This window comes from Cynocephalus volans, chromosome 1 (assembly GCF_027409185.1).
Source record: "Cynocephalus volans isolate mCynVol1 chromosome 1, mCynVol1.pri, whole genome shotgun sequence".
NCBI lineage: Eukaryota > Metazoa > Chordata > Mammalia > Dermoptera > Cynocephalidae > Cynocephalus > Cynocephalus volans.
Genome location: NC_084460.1, coordinates 244,939,665 through 244,956,590, shown reverse-complemented (window position 1 = coordinate 244,956,590; position 16,926 = coordinate 244,939,665). Strand labels below are relative to the sequence as shown.

At 41.0% G+C, this 16,926-nt stretch overlaps 1 protein-coding gene across 1 annotated transcript in view; it reads left to right on the top strand.

The window, feature by feature from the left end:
- PDE11A (phosphodiesterase 11A) overlaps window positions 1–16,926 on the top strand; it is a 393,277-nt gene that overhangs the window by 314,636 nt on the left and 61,715 nt on the right. Inside the window, exons 13-14 of the mRNA XM_063110282.1 lie at window positions 6,751–6,860; window positions 15,884–15,974. Of these exons, the coding sequence (XP_062966352.1) occupies window positions 6,751–6,860; window positions 15,884–15,974 (201 nt within the window). The remainder of the gene's footprint in view (window positions 1–6,750; window positions 6,861–15,883; window positions 15,975–16,926) is intronic.

Below are 16,926 nucleotides of genomic sequence, written 5' to 3'. Positions count from 1 at the left end.
GTAAATGCTGTCTTTCAGACCCAAGCTTACAGAACCTCCAGATTCAAGCCATCTATTGATTGGGTGAGACATGATGACACAGATTAGGGACATGGTGTGCAGAGTCTTCCAGAGAAGGCACTTCCTTGAGGAACCTCGCCTTTCAAAACCCTTGGAATGGTCTGAGCAGTGCTCTTTGCTCTTCTTGTCCAGAAGAGAGAGAAGGATGAAGGGGTGGAAGGGAGACTCTGTGATAACCAGTCCTTCTGTCCCTCAACCTTAGCCAGTCCACTAAGGGTGCTGCCACGGTGCCTAGACACGAGCATCCAGGGAGGGTCATTCAGAGGCAAGTGCCTTCGGCTTGGAATTTCTTCCATCATTAAGAATCTCCAGTACATCATGGATTCCCTCCCTCTTAGTTTGCCATCTGCCAGATCTCAGAATCAACGGGATGAACTCATCAGGAAATTTCTTATCAGTCAGTAACTCCAACACTCAGATTCAAAAAGAAATGTGAGCTCAGGATTCCTGGCATCCCTTTCTCAGATTCCTGTGCCAGGGCTGCATTCATGACAAGGGCATGCCATCCATGATGTCCCTTCTCCGGAAACAAAGCAGGAGAGTCTGGCTATTTCTACCATTACGCTTTTCCACAAAGTGCGACCAATGTTGTGATGGTTTCTCACTGGAAAAGGGTGTTCTGTGGCACCGTTCTGGCTGGTGCTTGATGTGACCAGATAGTATGTGCAGCGAAGGCCAAGATGATGGCCATCTTCTTCACCGCTTTGTTCCTAGTGCCTGAAACAGAGTAAATGCTTAATAAACATGTGCTTAATGAATGAATGAATGAATGGACACTGTTTGGAATGTCACTATTTTATTCCAAGCTAGAACAGTTTGATAAAGTATGGGTTAATTCTTAAAACAAGAAATAATTTATAAATATGCATACACACAATATATATATTCTAATGAATAAATATTCCTTATGGAAATTTTGGATACAAAGGAAAAATTTTAAGTCATCTATAATCCCACTACTAATAATATTTAGATGTACATCTTGACCGTCTTTTCCCTACTCATCTATTTAGTCATTTTATAAAGTTGGGATATTACATACAAAGTAGTGTATCTTTCTTTTTTCTCTAAACCTCATTTGTAAAGCACTGTATGTTATCAGGTACATCTTGATATGCCAGGGCCGTGTTTAGACCAAAAAGATCCAATGGCTCTGCAATATCAACTCTTACTACACAAGAATAATGCCCTTCATGGAATAAAGCACCCACCAAGTGATTCTTCAAAGCCCTATTATCTAACACTCTATCATCACAAGAGGACTTAAAAGATGCACAACTGCACTTACAACCTCGCCTGAGAGGCCGTATAGCACAGTGAATAAGAACAGACTCAGGAGCTGAGTTGCCTGGATTCTAATCCCACCTCTGTTACATTTTAGCCTTGTAATCTGGTACCCCAATATCCTCATCTATAAAATGGGAAAATAAGAACAATATCTACCTCAGAGGGTGTTTTTAAAGGATTAATGAGCTAATGAATTTGAAATATTTAGAAAAACTCCTGACATATACTAAGGGCTATAGAAGTGTTAACTATTATCTGTATTATCCCAAGCTTCTTCTCAAATATACCAATTGCTTGATACATAATAGGCACTTAGTAACATTTGTTAAATGAATGAGTTCTGTATAGCACCCTCTAGTGTTGATATTATGGCTGATGTTTTTACATCTTTTTTGATTCAACAGAGTCACAAAGCGACGGTCTTTTTCTTGGCCATGATATTCCTCTACTCACTAATATCATACAGGATCAGCTTTGAAATGGGAGTACATCCTAGCTGGTTTAAATTTTATGTTGTCTAATGATAGAAATTGAGAATCGATCTTGCAGGTTTAGGTTCTTTGGAGTCAGTCATTACATGCCACAGTAGCTGGGGGTGGGGTTATCCCAGCACACCTTTCAGGCCAGTGAAGGACTGTCACTGGAATCACACTCAGAGGGCAGTCATGGGGTTTTTCTGGAGAGGGTGATGTGAGTCTCTGTGCTTTGACTCTCTCGTTACTTAGATGTATTTTATTCACTGCTTACGTTTCTGATATAAACCATGAGGGAATGTAGGTGAGAATATATATTAACACGAGGGTCAATAAAACCATAATTATCAGGTCAAGAGCAGAAAAGACACCGTTATTTGAAAATAAAACAATAAACTATAGTCAAGAATGAGATGAATGCATCAAAATATACTTCCTGCTGCCTCTCTGTTTTCTTTTGAAAGTATCTTGTCTTCAGCAGGCAGTTGACTTTTTCTACTCAATATGGGCAAATGTAGGTCCAAATGGAGAGGACTAGAAGGAAGATGGATGAGGGTGGGGGAGGGGCAGAAGGACACTTAGTGGCGTGGACATTTTTCAGGCCTGACGATTCTCAGAAACAATTTACCAGGCAGCTTTAAATCACAGTCAAGAGATAGGTGCTGCTTCAGTAACTCAGGTATCACAGTCGAGAGAGGTAAATATGTTTTGTGTGAGTGTGTGTGTATGCTGTACTTCAAGGATTCTTTATTCTGAGGATCCAGAGATGGGCTCTGTGGTCTTCAAATACCATAAAATTATAGAAAAACTTCTAGAAAGAGGGTGGATGGCTTTCTTTAAATTCTCAAAAGTATCCATGATACAAAGAGTTTAAGAGCCAGATGTTGGATTTCCAGAGGGAAAATGTAACTATGTAGAAAATTATAGAAAAGTAAGTTCCATCTTATTATAGAATGAGTGATAAGTGATGGCTTAAAAATGGCTTGGGATTTTGATCTTGAATCTATTACATGACATTGGTTTTTAACTTCTAATTAAATTTCTGGTCAAATTACCTTATTTTAACATTATTCCTATTCTTACTGCTCTGATTCATTAGCCAGTTCTAGTCCATAGCATTTTCACAGGCAAAATCTCTCTAAATTTCTGTGCAGTGTTATTGTTGTTTATAAGTTTTTTTCCCACAGTGTCATAGATAATTTTTGCATACTTGATAGACTTTCAGGATTTACTTAGTGTTGGCAAGACCAAACCTAACAAAGCTGACTTATAGTCTTAAGATGACACAGGTAACAGAAAAAGACATTTATACTCCCTTCTTTCAAAAATCACCCCCAAATAACAAGGGGAACAAGAAATGAACACAAATTCCACCTTTCATGGAACAGTAACATAGGCAGAAAATGGAGGGAGGGTGGTTCATAAATTAGCAGAGCAAGGTCCAACCCAAGTGCCGTCAAGGGTGAGGGGATGGAGGAAGGGGTACACGTGAGAAACAGTGCCCCCAGAACCTATCAAGGCTCAGGAACTGGAGGCCTCAGATACCACAGAAATGGTGTGGGGTGAGGTGAGCAAGCGATGAAAACAGCGAGTCTCCAAGTCTCCACCCCCTCCCCATACAGTCAGAGAGCTGCTCTTACCCCCACCTATGCAGTCACCAGAGTATTTGCTAAAGAAACTGAACCCCAGACTTGGGGACAACAGCAAAAGAAAAGCGAGAGTGAGGTTCACACTGGAAATAAGAGGATTAAGTGAAAGGCTACATACTTACAGTAGCAAAGCTATGGTTTGCTTTTCTTAGGATGCCAACCCCCATGTTTACTGCATTCACAGGCAACAAATTGCAAAGTCCAGAAAAAATTAGTTTAGATACTGACATTTGGGGATCTCCAGCAAAAGACCAGCGGGTCACCTGGTCACTGTGTGGTAATGCCCAGCAATCTCCAGGCACCATCCACACACACTGGTGCATGGTGAGCTTTGTAATGCTTTCCACTTAAATAGGAATAGCCTTCCAAAGATGCCAGACACAAAGAAAAGGAGTTCAGAGGAAACAGGCAATTCAAGGGACAGAAGAAAATTTCAGAACTATAATTTATGTCTTCAGAAAGATTAGAAAAGATAATGCATCCATGGGAGAAGAATAGCATGCCGTTAGAAAAGAAACAGCAAACAAGAAAATGCTCATAAACTAAAAATATTATTACTCCTGGAATGTAAGAGGAAAAATCTATATGGGAAATGGGAAGGAAGAGATATGAAAATAAGAAAATCAACACAGGAAGTCCAATATCCAACCAATCACAGTTCCATTCATACGGGACAGGAAAATAGCTGCAGGGAAAATTATTTTTTAAAAAAGATTAGATGAATGTTATACTGAAGAAGATGAGCCTCCAGTAGGCATACCACACAAATTGAATGAAAAAAGTCCCAAATCAAAAGCATATTTTTGTGAAATTGCTGAACACCAGGAATAGAGACGAGATTCTAAAAGAAGGAAATCAAGTAACATTCAAAGTATTATATGTTCTTCTCAAAAGCAACTTTGAGAGCTAGAAAACAATAGAGCAGTCCTTCAAAATTCTGCGTGAGACTGTTTCAACCTAGAATTGTTAGGCGAGCTAACAACTGAGTATGAGAACAGAATAAAGATTTTTTTTTTTTCAGTCATGCAAGGCCTCAAAACCAATGAACTACCCCGGTGTTAAAAAATAAACACCCTTTCTCCTGAAGCCACTGGCAGATGTGCTCTTGCAAAATGAGGGAATGAAGGAGGAACAAGAAAGGCATGGGATGCAGGAGACAGGAGATCAAGCCCAGGAAAGGAGAGAGGGTCCCTGAGTGACAGGAAGGGGAAGCACGGGAGGGCTGCTGGCGACAGACTAGCCCAAGCAGCAGGATCAGGCTACAAGAGGGAGTCCCCAGGACAGGGTCTTAAAAAAGGTGTGACAGTTATCACCCTTTTTCAAATTATTTTGAGAGGCATTTTACAGAGTTGTGTAGGGTATGAGAAGACTTAGATGTTTCAAAGAAATCCTAACTCTAGGAATTGAAAAAATTTGCATAAGAAAGGAAACGATCATTGTATACTAGTTGCTCAAGCAGGGAATGATATTTACAGGGTGATAATCAGGAAAGCTCTATCTATGGGTTACATTAGGAGTGTGGGGGAGGGTGCAGGTGAACATAAACTCTCACCTGCCCTAGACACTGTCAGCATTTAAGGGCAGACTCAGGCAAAAGTCGCTGGGAGTTTCTCCTCCCTAACCCCTGCCCTGTACTAGCTAGGAGATCTTGGGCATATGACTTAGCTGCTCTGTGACTCAGTTTTCTCATCTGTTAAGTGGGGGTAATAATAGTTCCTACCTAACAGGACTGTTATGGGAATTAAATAAGTTAAACAGTTGTAAAGCTCTTAGGGCAATGCATCGTACATGGAAAAAACTATAAAAGTACTTGGTGAAAAACCTAGTGCTAATAATACGTGCATACTCCATACAAATATGATGGAAAACCTAGCAATTTAGGTTAAAAAAAACAACAAAACAAAACAGAAAGCAGTTGCCTCTGGGAATCAGGAAAGGGGAAGGATGAGGAACTACTGGTTTTGGGTTCTAAGTGTCAGTACGATTTAAATTTTTTTAAACTATTACAGGTAATACTTTAAGTCAAATAAAATTAACTTAGAAAAACCAAGTCCAAATTTTAAAACGATGGGCACACATGAGCTTTGACATGAACTATTTTATACTCCCAGACACTTTATAGACATTTCCATTTGCTATGCAAATGAAGTTACAGGTATTTCTAAATGTAGCAGTGGACCCAAGTGAGTATTTTTGCAATAAAAACATAACTAATTAAAAAACAAAGTTTTATTGCTCTTAGAGAAGGGTCCTACAGGTATTAATTAGCTGATGATCATAGATTTGTGGGGGAAACACACATGAAAAGTGAAGCAGTTTGAACCATAACTCTTCCCTCCTCCTGCCCTCTGATAAAGATTTTAATAAGTAATGAAATGGGAAACTTACAAAGTGGGGAAGATGTAAAGGCCTTGGATCAGGAAAATGCATAGACCTGCTTTCCCAAAGATAACCTTCCTTTTCTAAACTAATGAGAAGGTCAGCAGGGACCAAACACCCATTGCTGCTCTTGGCCACATAAGTATATCAAACTGCTTCCGAAAAAAATCAAATCACAGCTATGCACTTCACAAGCAAGCTACCAGAAAAAATAATTCCAAGAAAAAAATAATTCTAAGTAATGGATACTCCACTAGACCCTCAATGTGAGTTGCCAAATCCTCTGCCAAATTCTAGTTTCCAAGACGCACACTGCCTTATTATCTGTATGAGATTAGTCTGTCCACCCACCCAATATGAATGCAGGTACTTGCAAGATAACATTTAGAATATCATCATGTAACAATTTGAGTACTTCTCAGATGCTCCTTTTAATATAATAAAAAAAGGTTTGGTTTGGTTTTTTCTCTCTTTGCTCTCATTTGAGTGACATCTGGTGAATCTAGCATTCGGTTCAAAATTCACAGCCTCCTTTTATCCCGCACCACTAAACGAGACGCTCATCAGTAAAATGCAGAATAACAAAGCACACTTTGGCCCTTTGCCAAACTGTCACTGTATCTGGATAGTAAAACCTCCTCTCTAAAAAGGTAACAAAATAGTCTGAACTTTGTCCTGGCGTGGCCGTGTGGGCCACTGTGACAGCAAGCTAATTCATCACTGTGGGGACCTTAGGCTGTGCAACTGACCACCCAACTTACTGTCGTCTAAGCGGGTGGCAGTTAATCATTTCCTTAAATGATGTGGATATGAAAACTGAGCTGAGTGTGGCTCAGCAGACTAACCTTATCCATCCTCCCTGCCCCCAGAAGTGACTGTTGCCATTTTTCCCTTCTTCCCAGACCGCTGGGTTTCAGGAGATTCTGACTGAGGTGGAAATTTTAGCGGTGATTGTGGGATGCCTGTGTCATGACCTCGACCACAGGGGAACCAACAATGCCTTCCAAGCTAAGTAAGTACTCTAATTGTTGTGATTTTAATGTATTTGCCTTTCTGTTCAGAGCCAAAGGTGACGAGCGCTAAAGAGTAGAGCATTAATTTCTGGCATCCGAGGCCAAGGCCAGGCAGGCTTGGGCGTGCATGTCATGGGGCCCATCCATCTTTATAATTCCCTATTCTTCTTTTAATTGCAAATTTGCCCTTCATGTCATGCTTGTTGATGTGGTCTGTCTCTGTTGACCTCAGTCAGATAACAAAGCTCAGATTTTAAAAGGCCTACATTTTTCCTCCCAGAATATTTGCTTTCATGGCATTATAAGCTTCTTGGACCTGCTGTTTTCAAAATCAGGTTCTGAGATTGTTAAAATAAAAGCAGTTGTAGGAAGTTGTATGGAGCAAAATATCTCTCCCTTCTCCAATGGAATCTCTTCCAGGATCCTTTTGATGTTGGGTATTGTGTAAACCACAGTGAGATAAAAAAGCCACATACAAGGAGTATAGTCTTTCTTCCTCTCATCCCTACACGCATAGAAAAATGCGAAACAGAGAAATTACATAAATACAGGGATGTGTAGGCAACAATTTGCCATGCATATAATGTGCATGGATAGAATAATCTGTTTCTAAGCAAGTCGTACTGGTCAATACAGCCATTGCTTGGTGGCTTACGCTGTGGCCAAGGCCACAGAATTTATGGGTGCTGGAAATAAGAACAAAACCCAGGTCTCCTGACTCTCGTATTGAGAGTATGGTTTTAATGTTCTTTTCACTATCTATCTACAAACAAAAATAATACAGGAGTTCAGAGGCTGAAGAGAAAAGTTTGGGGGTGGAGAGGTTAGGGAAGGCTCCAATGAAGAGGTAAGATTAACTTTCTGATGAAAGCCTCCAGAACGGGTTGACCTCTGTTACCTGAAACTTCAACAGCCCTATCTGTGTCAACAGGATGCTTTCAACTCACCCATCTTTTTGTTCTCCAGACACCTACCCAGTGAGATCTTGGAGTCCTGGACCCTTGCATTTGCTCCTGATCTAGCCGATGAATTTTGATTTTGTGTCCTCTATTTATCCTGTATCCTATAGCCCATCCCTTCTACCCTCTCTTCTCAATATTCTATAATTTCTTGCCCCTCTTAAGTTTCTGTGACATCCACTCTCCAAAAACTCAGCCCCGGTTCAATCTAACAATTCGGTTTCTTGCTACTCTACCTAGACTTGTAAAGGCTTTGGGAGAAAATGTCACAGTTGTGAAAGTTTGAGACATACAAATATATATTCTCCCAACTCAGCTGATGCTCAGTACTCCCCACCCATCTTTCTGTGTCCCCAGCCAGCCGCGTCCCCCATTGCCCTTAGCAGTTACACACACCAAACGTCCTCTCTTCTGCTCCTCCACCTCCCCACACCACTCACCTCGCCTGCTACTTCACCAAGAAAATTGAGGCCATCAATCGAGAACTCTCTCAATTTCCTCCCCTGCCACCTGCAGACTTATCTATCCGTCCCCATCCTTGCCTCCTTCCCTCCTATCTCAGTGAAGGGCTGCCCTGCCCTTGTCTGCGCCAACCCCGCCACCTCTGCTTCGGATCCCCTCTTGCTCTCTCCTCCGGGACCTTCGCCATCAATCTTCCTCTCTCTAGTGGCTCTCTGCATCCTATCCGTGTGAACAATTCTCCCTCATCTTAGAAAAACACGCCTTAATCTCCACTTCTCTCTCTGGCTTCTGTTCTATTTCTCGTCCTCCCTTCGCAGGCGAGCGTCTTGGAGAGTCGCCCAGGCCCCCCGCCTCCACTTCCCCAGCCCCCGCCTCCCACGTGGCTTCCAGTGCCACCTCTCCAGGGAAACTACGCTCAGCAATGTCACTGACGGCCCCTTTCCCCACAGCTGATGGGCCCTTTCATTGCCCTTCTTTCTCGACCTTCTTGCCATGAGACACCTTGCCACTCCCTCCTTCCTGAAACTCTCCCGTGCTCTGTGTCACAGACAAAGGAATTTCATCTACCTTTCTAGCCTTTCTTCTCAGTTTGCTTCAAGGCCTCTCTCCCCCTGCCCCAGCCTTCGCTGGTGGCGTTCTCTCCCGTTCCTCTCCTGCTCTTCGTGAGCCTTCATGCAGGGCCTCCGCCCTTCTGCTGATGAGTCTCAAATCCCTTTCTTTGAAGGATAATTCTCAGCTGATCTCCAGGCAGTTATTCCAGCTGCTTGAGGGGCACCCCTCATTTGCGGTCCCACAGTCACCTCCATCTCCATTCTCCCCTTCAGGCATGTCCTTCCACCTCTTATTCTACATCCCGGTGAACATCACCACCAGAAATCTGCCAGCCACCCAGACTCCCTCCTTAGCACCCCTCTGAGTCGAACCTCTGCATTCTTGCAGCAACTACCACTTCTGTGCATCTCTCCTGCATTGCTGCAATGTGCCCAGCTCTCCTCCTCCAGTCTGCTTAGCACTCCAGAATAATCTTTCTAATTCACAAAGCTGACCAGCTCACTCTCCTGCTTAAAAGCCATCCATGAGCTTCCTGCAACTTTTAGGATAATGTTCAAATTCCTTACTTTAGTTTCTTACAGCCCTTTTCAGTTGGGCTTCTGCCCATTTCTGTGGCCCAGCGCACACTCTCCCCACCCCATGCCAGACACAAGGGACTACTTGAAGTGCTCTGTGGGTCCTCTAGTTCATATCTCTCTGCTGCCCAATATGCTGTTTCCCCTGCCTGGAATGCACTCCCTCCCCTTCTTTCCTCAAAGCTCCTCTGAAAGCATCCCTCCCAGGGTCCTGTCCCTGATGCACCCGCCCTTGGCAATTTTGTATGACCACAGAATACCCTGACTGTGCCTTTTCAGAAGTGTGCATCTCATTCCATTTCCATTTTAACTGCTGACTTATAGGTGTGTCTCCCCTTCCTCTTCAGTACCTGCATCTAAACAGTTTCAGGAACATAACACACACACAATAAATGTTTGCTGAATGAATGAGTGAATGGTGAATGCATAAACGGATGAGATTTTATTTTAACTATTTTAATATAGCTTTTCAATGAAGTTTCCTGATTTCTAAAAAAGGTGTCACCTTTTATAGATTATTATAAAACATAGTTTTTATACATATAGGTTTGATACTCTACAAAAATGTTTACAAAACTAGAAACTGAGGTTCCCCAAGACCTAGAGCCCACTGAAGTACACACTGTGCATGTTTTCATTATAGGGTCTGATAGTTCCTTATTTTGAGCTCCTGTGTCTGCATTTCATTATTATTATTATTATTATTATTATTTTGATTCTTCTCTCCCCCAGGCCAAAGGTATCCTTGTCAGATACCACTTTCTCTAATGCTCTCTCTTCAGCTCCCTACCATTTCACTGTTTATGCATAAAGAGATAACCATGTTAGAATTGTGTCTGTAAAACAAGCAGAGTGAGCATCTTGTGGGTTTATTTAAGAGTGAAGTGCACAGTACTTGTACTCAGATACCAGTGGCACCGCCCCTGAGAGATGGCCGGAGCATCACACTGAAAGAGGCAGCTCTCCTTGCCAGCTGACCCCAGCTCTTTGAACCAAGAGCAAACACCTAATCAAAGATGGACAAATCAGAGTTCATCTCTGAGGAATTTGGAGTTGGACTGCCATGAGATTGAGTCAGTTAGCTGCAGGGATCCTAAGCTGCAGGTCCACATAGGCTTGGGAGCTGAGGCTACCATTTGGAGAAGGCTATGATGACCACATCTCAAATGGACGAAAGATACAAGAAAGCAAAAGATACAAAAGTTTACAGAGAGAAGAACAAAGCTGATATTCAGAGAGAAGCAGAAAGAAGAGACTGTAGCATGAGAGAAAGAGAAAAAGCAGACCTGATCCTGGATCTGCCCATCTCTGCTCCTACTCCTACTCCTAGGACACCCAGCCATACTTGTGATAATGGGAGTCTCTCAGAGTTACTGGTATCATTTAATCAACCGTTTTCTTGGTGAAGCTGGTCATACTTCCTTTCTATTCTTTACAATTAACAGTCCCTGAGAGAAGAACTACAATTCATTCATTGTTTACCATGTCTTAAGCCCTCACCAGCATCTCTGTAGGGTAGCTATTTCTGTCTCCAATTTATGGGAGGAACTGAGCCTCAGAAAAATAAGTAACTTGACCAAATTCATCCATCCGGAATGTAGTAGAGTCGAGTCCGGACCTGGACTGTCTGATTCCAAAAGCCATTCCTGCACTACAGTATCATTCCCTCTTCCATGACTTTGTCACATCCATTTTGGACCATTGAACTTCCAGTTTATTGACTGATTTGGCAGAGATGTGAGCTCTGATAAACTAAAATATAGTTTGACATCCAACAACTTAAGACATGGGGCCATAAAAATTGTAGAACTGAACTAAAACTTAGTAGTCGTATTTTTCAATGCCTTAATTTTACAAAAATGGAAACTGAGGTCCCCGAATCTCAAGTCCTTGATAAGTATGAACAGCTTTTGCACACGTTATATAGATATTGAGTCACTGATACTAGATTTCAATTTTTTCTTTTTTTTTGGCATCCTCATTTCATATGATCACATCTGTCTGTTTGATGGTATGACGTGTTTCCTCAAGATGATTAACTTTGTACACAACTTACCAGCTCATGGGATGTGCATCCACCCTGCACCCACTAATAGAGTAACTTTTGAACTTAGGACACTTAATGCCAACCCCACCAACCTCAGTTAAGATTTCCTTTGGCAATGAATGCTGAAAGAGACTTTTTTTACATAATGAGAAGGAACTACTTTTTTGTTGATTAGAATAAGATTTATTCAGTGAATGTGCCATTGTTTAGAAAATTTCTACGAAGAAACCTGTATTCTTTTCTCCTTTTTAAATTTCCCGTCAATTGGGTGCTTCCTATGTTCAGGACACTGTGCTAGGCATTGTGGGAGAAATAAAGTATAACAGACAGTTCCTTTTCTTAAAGTGTTCACTTTCTAATTCCAGCCTTTCAAGTGATTTGGAAATAGGATTCAAATGCATTGATTATTATGTGCCAAAGCATATGCTACCTTTTTCTTTCATATATAAGGCTATAAAGAAACAGGAGACATTTAGCAAGGGACAAATTACTGTATAAAATGCAAAATGCCTCTACAATAAAAAGTGTGACTTTAGTAAGAGCACAATTTGATTTATTCTCTTAGCCTTTCTGATAAGTGAACCTTTGCATTTTCATATTTTATTCTTAATTCTTAAGTATTGGAGTGTGTGCACTGAATGATCAATAGGTAGAGACGGCAGCGAAACCACAGTGCCTGGAAATTGCTCTGTTCACACCTCTCCCCTGTTTTCTCCAGGGACAGCATCCCCCACTCATCACCCTCTCCATTACAGCTGCCCCCGATGATTAAATATCAGTACCGAGCAGCTTTGTGGTATATTCTCCTAGGAGACTTCTTCTATTCATTCCTAGCATAATCTCTTATATTCATTTCTTGGGAATGAAAACCCATCTTGTCCCTTTCGGCCAGGTCCCAGAAGTGAAATACTGGGGCACATTAATCTGCTATGACAGCCTAATCCCATTCCTCACCACTGCCCAACAATTCTCAATTTCCTAATTATCTTTCATAGTTTTCCTTTTTAAAGTTTCCCTTAAGCCATGGCTGCACACTGCCATTAAGTCTCTTTTTCAAAGAATATGCCTATCTAGAGAAGCTATGAAGGTACACTTCCACTTGCATTTGCACACTTATTTTTAGTGCCCGTGAAAAGTGCTGAATGGCTATGGGGACAGAATTTTTACTTTAACTTTTCTTTTTAATAAGTTTCTCCTCCGTGTGCTGCCTGTCCAAAAATGAAAAACTTTAGTATGTTAGGATGACCTAATCATTAATGTACATCATGAACACTCACATATATGATTGTGCTTGTGCTTATGGAATTTGGATTCTCTTCTTTTCTTCTCTTTCTCTCCCCCTCCATCCTCCACACCCTACATATATATAATTGTATTTTTTACAACCTCAGTGTGTGCCCCAAAGCTACTGATATACTTACCACAGGCAATTAAAACGAGGTGTGGTGTTAAAGTCTGGGTTTTTTTCATATTGATTTGGGTCCTCCCCCCCTCATATTTTACATAAAAAAAGTAGAAGTATAACCTTGCACAAAGTACATTACATAAAAGACATGGGTTCTTGAAAAATAGTTTATGATCAATTAAGAATGAATCATGTTGCATATTATGTTCTCCCACAGAATCACAATGTGTATTTTCACATACTGACACCTAACTTTAAAATTTCCCAAACTTACTTGGACATGGAACCCTTTTAATTGCTGCCCTTAATGCCACTCAACATTCCAAAGAACTAGTATTCTGTAGAATATTTTTGTATAAAGCTCATTCTAACAGATACGTGTTATATTTTTGCCACTTATATCAAGTTTTGTGACTGTGAACTTTGCTCTTGGTAGTCCCAGGAAGCTCAGAGTCTGTCACAAAGGTATAGGCAGCCTTCCCAGTGAGCCTCGGCCTGAGAGAGAAGGCGCTGAGAGGTTTGGGGGTCTTGCAAAATCTGACAGGGACCAAATCTAATAGTGTGAATAAAGGATACATATGAAAATAGAAGTATTCCGGCATAGATGATTTTACTGTAGAACATTGAAAATAGACTTAGTACCATGCTCATTCTCTGGATGCCAAGATGGCACCTTGCTTGCCCAGGTGATCAATTTTAGTACAAGGCTAATCAGAGAATGCCCCTGACACAATTATAGGGGACCATGAGCTTCCCGAAGGTATGAGCCATGTCTTACCTATCTTCATATGCCACATACCTGGGGCCTGGTATAATAATGGTCCTCAAGGCTTGTTGGGTGAATGAGTGATAGATGAATGGATAAATGAATGAATCACAATGTCTTTCTGCACTTCAGTAGGATTAGTCTGATTCAGTTGCAAAATCTACTTATTTTCTGTGATTGAATCAGTTTTGTGTGAGGGTTGGCATAATGTAAAATGGGATTATGGAAAGGGACAAAGAGGGAATATGATGAGGGAGCATCCTAGAATTTCAACAGCCAAGACAAAGGCATATGAAACTTGTATCTTCATAGAAATAAACTCTGTCTAAGACAAATAGTAATTAACATTAAATATTAATTCATCACTAAGATTAGCCTAACAAATTTTCACTTATTAAATGATATAGATTTATAACAACCACAATTATTTGAAGTTGATACGACAAGCAAACAGAAAGGACAATGTTGGGGGGGAGGGGGGGAGGGAGAAGGGAGGGAGGTTTTGGTGATGGGGAGCAATAATCAGCCACAATGTATATCGACAAAATAAAATTAAAAAAATAAAAATTAAATTAAATTAAATTAAATTTTTAAAAAATGATATAGATTAAGGGAGCAGAGGGGTGGGAGGGAGGAAAAGGGTTACACTAATGGACCCAAAACTATGCTACTTACCCTAAGTGAATCATTGTGCAGTATATGTATGTATTGAAACAACATACTGTACCCCACAAAAATAAATATAAATAAAACTGGAAAAAAATAAGTGATATAGATTAAGGCAAGATTTAAAGAGATAACACATACCTGATTAAAATCTAGTACCCTCCTTACTAACCCTCTTCATAATAATCTTCACTGAACCTAACCCTGCTGTTTCTCCCAGCATGTAGTCAGCTCTGAGTCTTTCCAAGGATGACAGGTCCCCGTACCCCCAAACTGACCACATTCTTGGGCTGCCTCACACTGGAGATGGAGGGCACCTTACGGCTGAAATCCTTCACATTGCACTTAGATGCAGTCTTTCCTCTTCTCACTAGCTGCACAGACTATGAACTGTCAATCTCCAGCATTTCCAAGTTAAAGCCAAACTGTCCTTTCAATGTCCAAGCCCCCTCAATAAGCAAGGAAGAGCACAAGGACCTGGATGTGTACTCAGGTAGAGTCCCATGACCACCCTTTAAACCACAGGATTCTCTGGATTTGCTCTCAACCCTTAAGAAGCCCTAACTCCTACTCCAAAAAAGAATTGGAAATGAAGGTATTTGAACATTTTAAAATGAACACTTCCCTGAACTGACATTGTTGAGGAATAATGGATTGTTCTACATAAACAAAATTTATGGATAATGTAATCCCTTCAAGTATCAATTAACGTTTCATTGATTTAAAATGGAAATATCCATGTGTTTTAATTATTGATTAATAATTAATATAGACTACAATCTACTACATGCCAGGAACTGTGATAGGCATTTTCAAATATTTTATTGTAAGCTCATAAATAATAGGTGAGTAGATAGCATTATCATAATTTTTCAGATGAAGAAACTGAGTCTTAAAGAGGCCAAGTAACTGCTCAAAGCTACTAAGTGGAGGAAGAGCTGAGATCTGACTCAAGATCCAGGGAAATTTCCAGAGTTCTACATGGAAATATCTTAGTGAAACTGTGAGCTGTGAAACCATATTAGAATCTTGTCAACCTTACATGTAAAGTAGATAAAGTGGGCTCTACAGAATACACACAAGGTCTCTTCCTATGCAGAGTCAAATACATTTGGTAGAAGACTGTTGCTCTGGACACTCAGAAGAAACAGTTCAGTTCCTGAAGGTTCAGTTCCTGAAGCCTACCTACACTGATCGCCAGAGCCAGAAATGATGTCTCTGTTTCCTCAGAACATCCACAGCACTTTGGTTGGATCTGGAACACTTTTCTACCATGTATTAGTATTTGCATTGTTGTTGTGTGCATTCTTTTTCCTTATGATCATATTTCATCTCTCTTACTACTCCGTGCATTTCTTAGAGACAGGGACTATGTCTCATTCATCATGTATCACCCACAGCATTTAGCCTAAGACATAGAAAGTTCCCAAAAGGTTTACTTAATAGGTAAGTGAACTACACCAGCAGTTACTTGAGAATATATCTGCCCCCAGTCCTTTGCCAAAAGCAGGAAAAGCAGTTTGATCCATCGAGCTGGGGTGGGGGAGTGGTTGACAGGTGAAGCTCGCTCACCCTTCTGTCCTCTTTCAGGAGTGGCTCTGCCCTGGCCCAACTCTATGGAACCTCTGCTACGTTAGAGCATCACCATTTTAATCACGCCGTGATGATCCTTCAGAGTGAGGTACAGACCTGCTGTTCTATTTCTCCCCTTGACAGAAACGCAAAGCCACTATGTATTTTCTACCTCTCTTTCTTTGTCGTGCCACAGGTAGACACAGAGAAGCAGGAAAACATTTTGAAATCAAACTATTGGGCATTAATGGCTTTTTTTATTCTTTTAGATGCCTAACCTAGGACCCTGGAGAGATTCTTCCTGAGCTGATTCATTTGAGTTTCATTATTGGTTAGGAGGCTGTTCAGATTCACTTAATCGGATCACAGGTATAGATGGCTTGTCACCAGATCATGATCTTCCCTTCCTTGAGGGATAGAGAAGCCCACTAAGAGAGTGACTTGACCCAAGTAGTGAGTGGCCCAACATTCATAGGTTGTGAAACCCAAAGCCATTTTAAAAACTGGTAGAAGCAAAAACAGGGTGAGAAAGTTACACTTTATTAGCACGTTTGAGAAACCTATAAAAGATAAAAGAACTTCAAATTGCTGGTGGGACCAGTTTGAAGTAAGAACTGCAGCTGAACTTAAGGCTACTGCCATATGCCTTATCTTGCTTCACGTGGCAATGCAGGAGTGAGAAGTAGTTGGAACTTTATACTTTTAGCTCTCCACAGAGAAAAGCAGAAACCACTAACTGACTCTGACTGAGGCGCCTGAGTTTTAAATTGCCAGGAAAGGATCTGTTTAATTTTCTGCAGGCGTACAGACTTTTTTTCTTTGAGGCCAGGAAGGGATCATCTGTTCCTCATTATTTGTCAGTTCTCTAGCTGTGCCATTAATTATTATTATTATCGTCATTAAGGCCCTGCTTCGCTGGAATAGCATCATTAAATATGGAGGTTTTTTTCTTCCAGCCTATCTTGAGAGAGCATGTCTTTTGCAATATCATGAAGGCCTTCGACCCCATAAAGAAGAGTTGCATGCTGGAACCTGAATGGGGACTGTGGAAGGGCAAACTT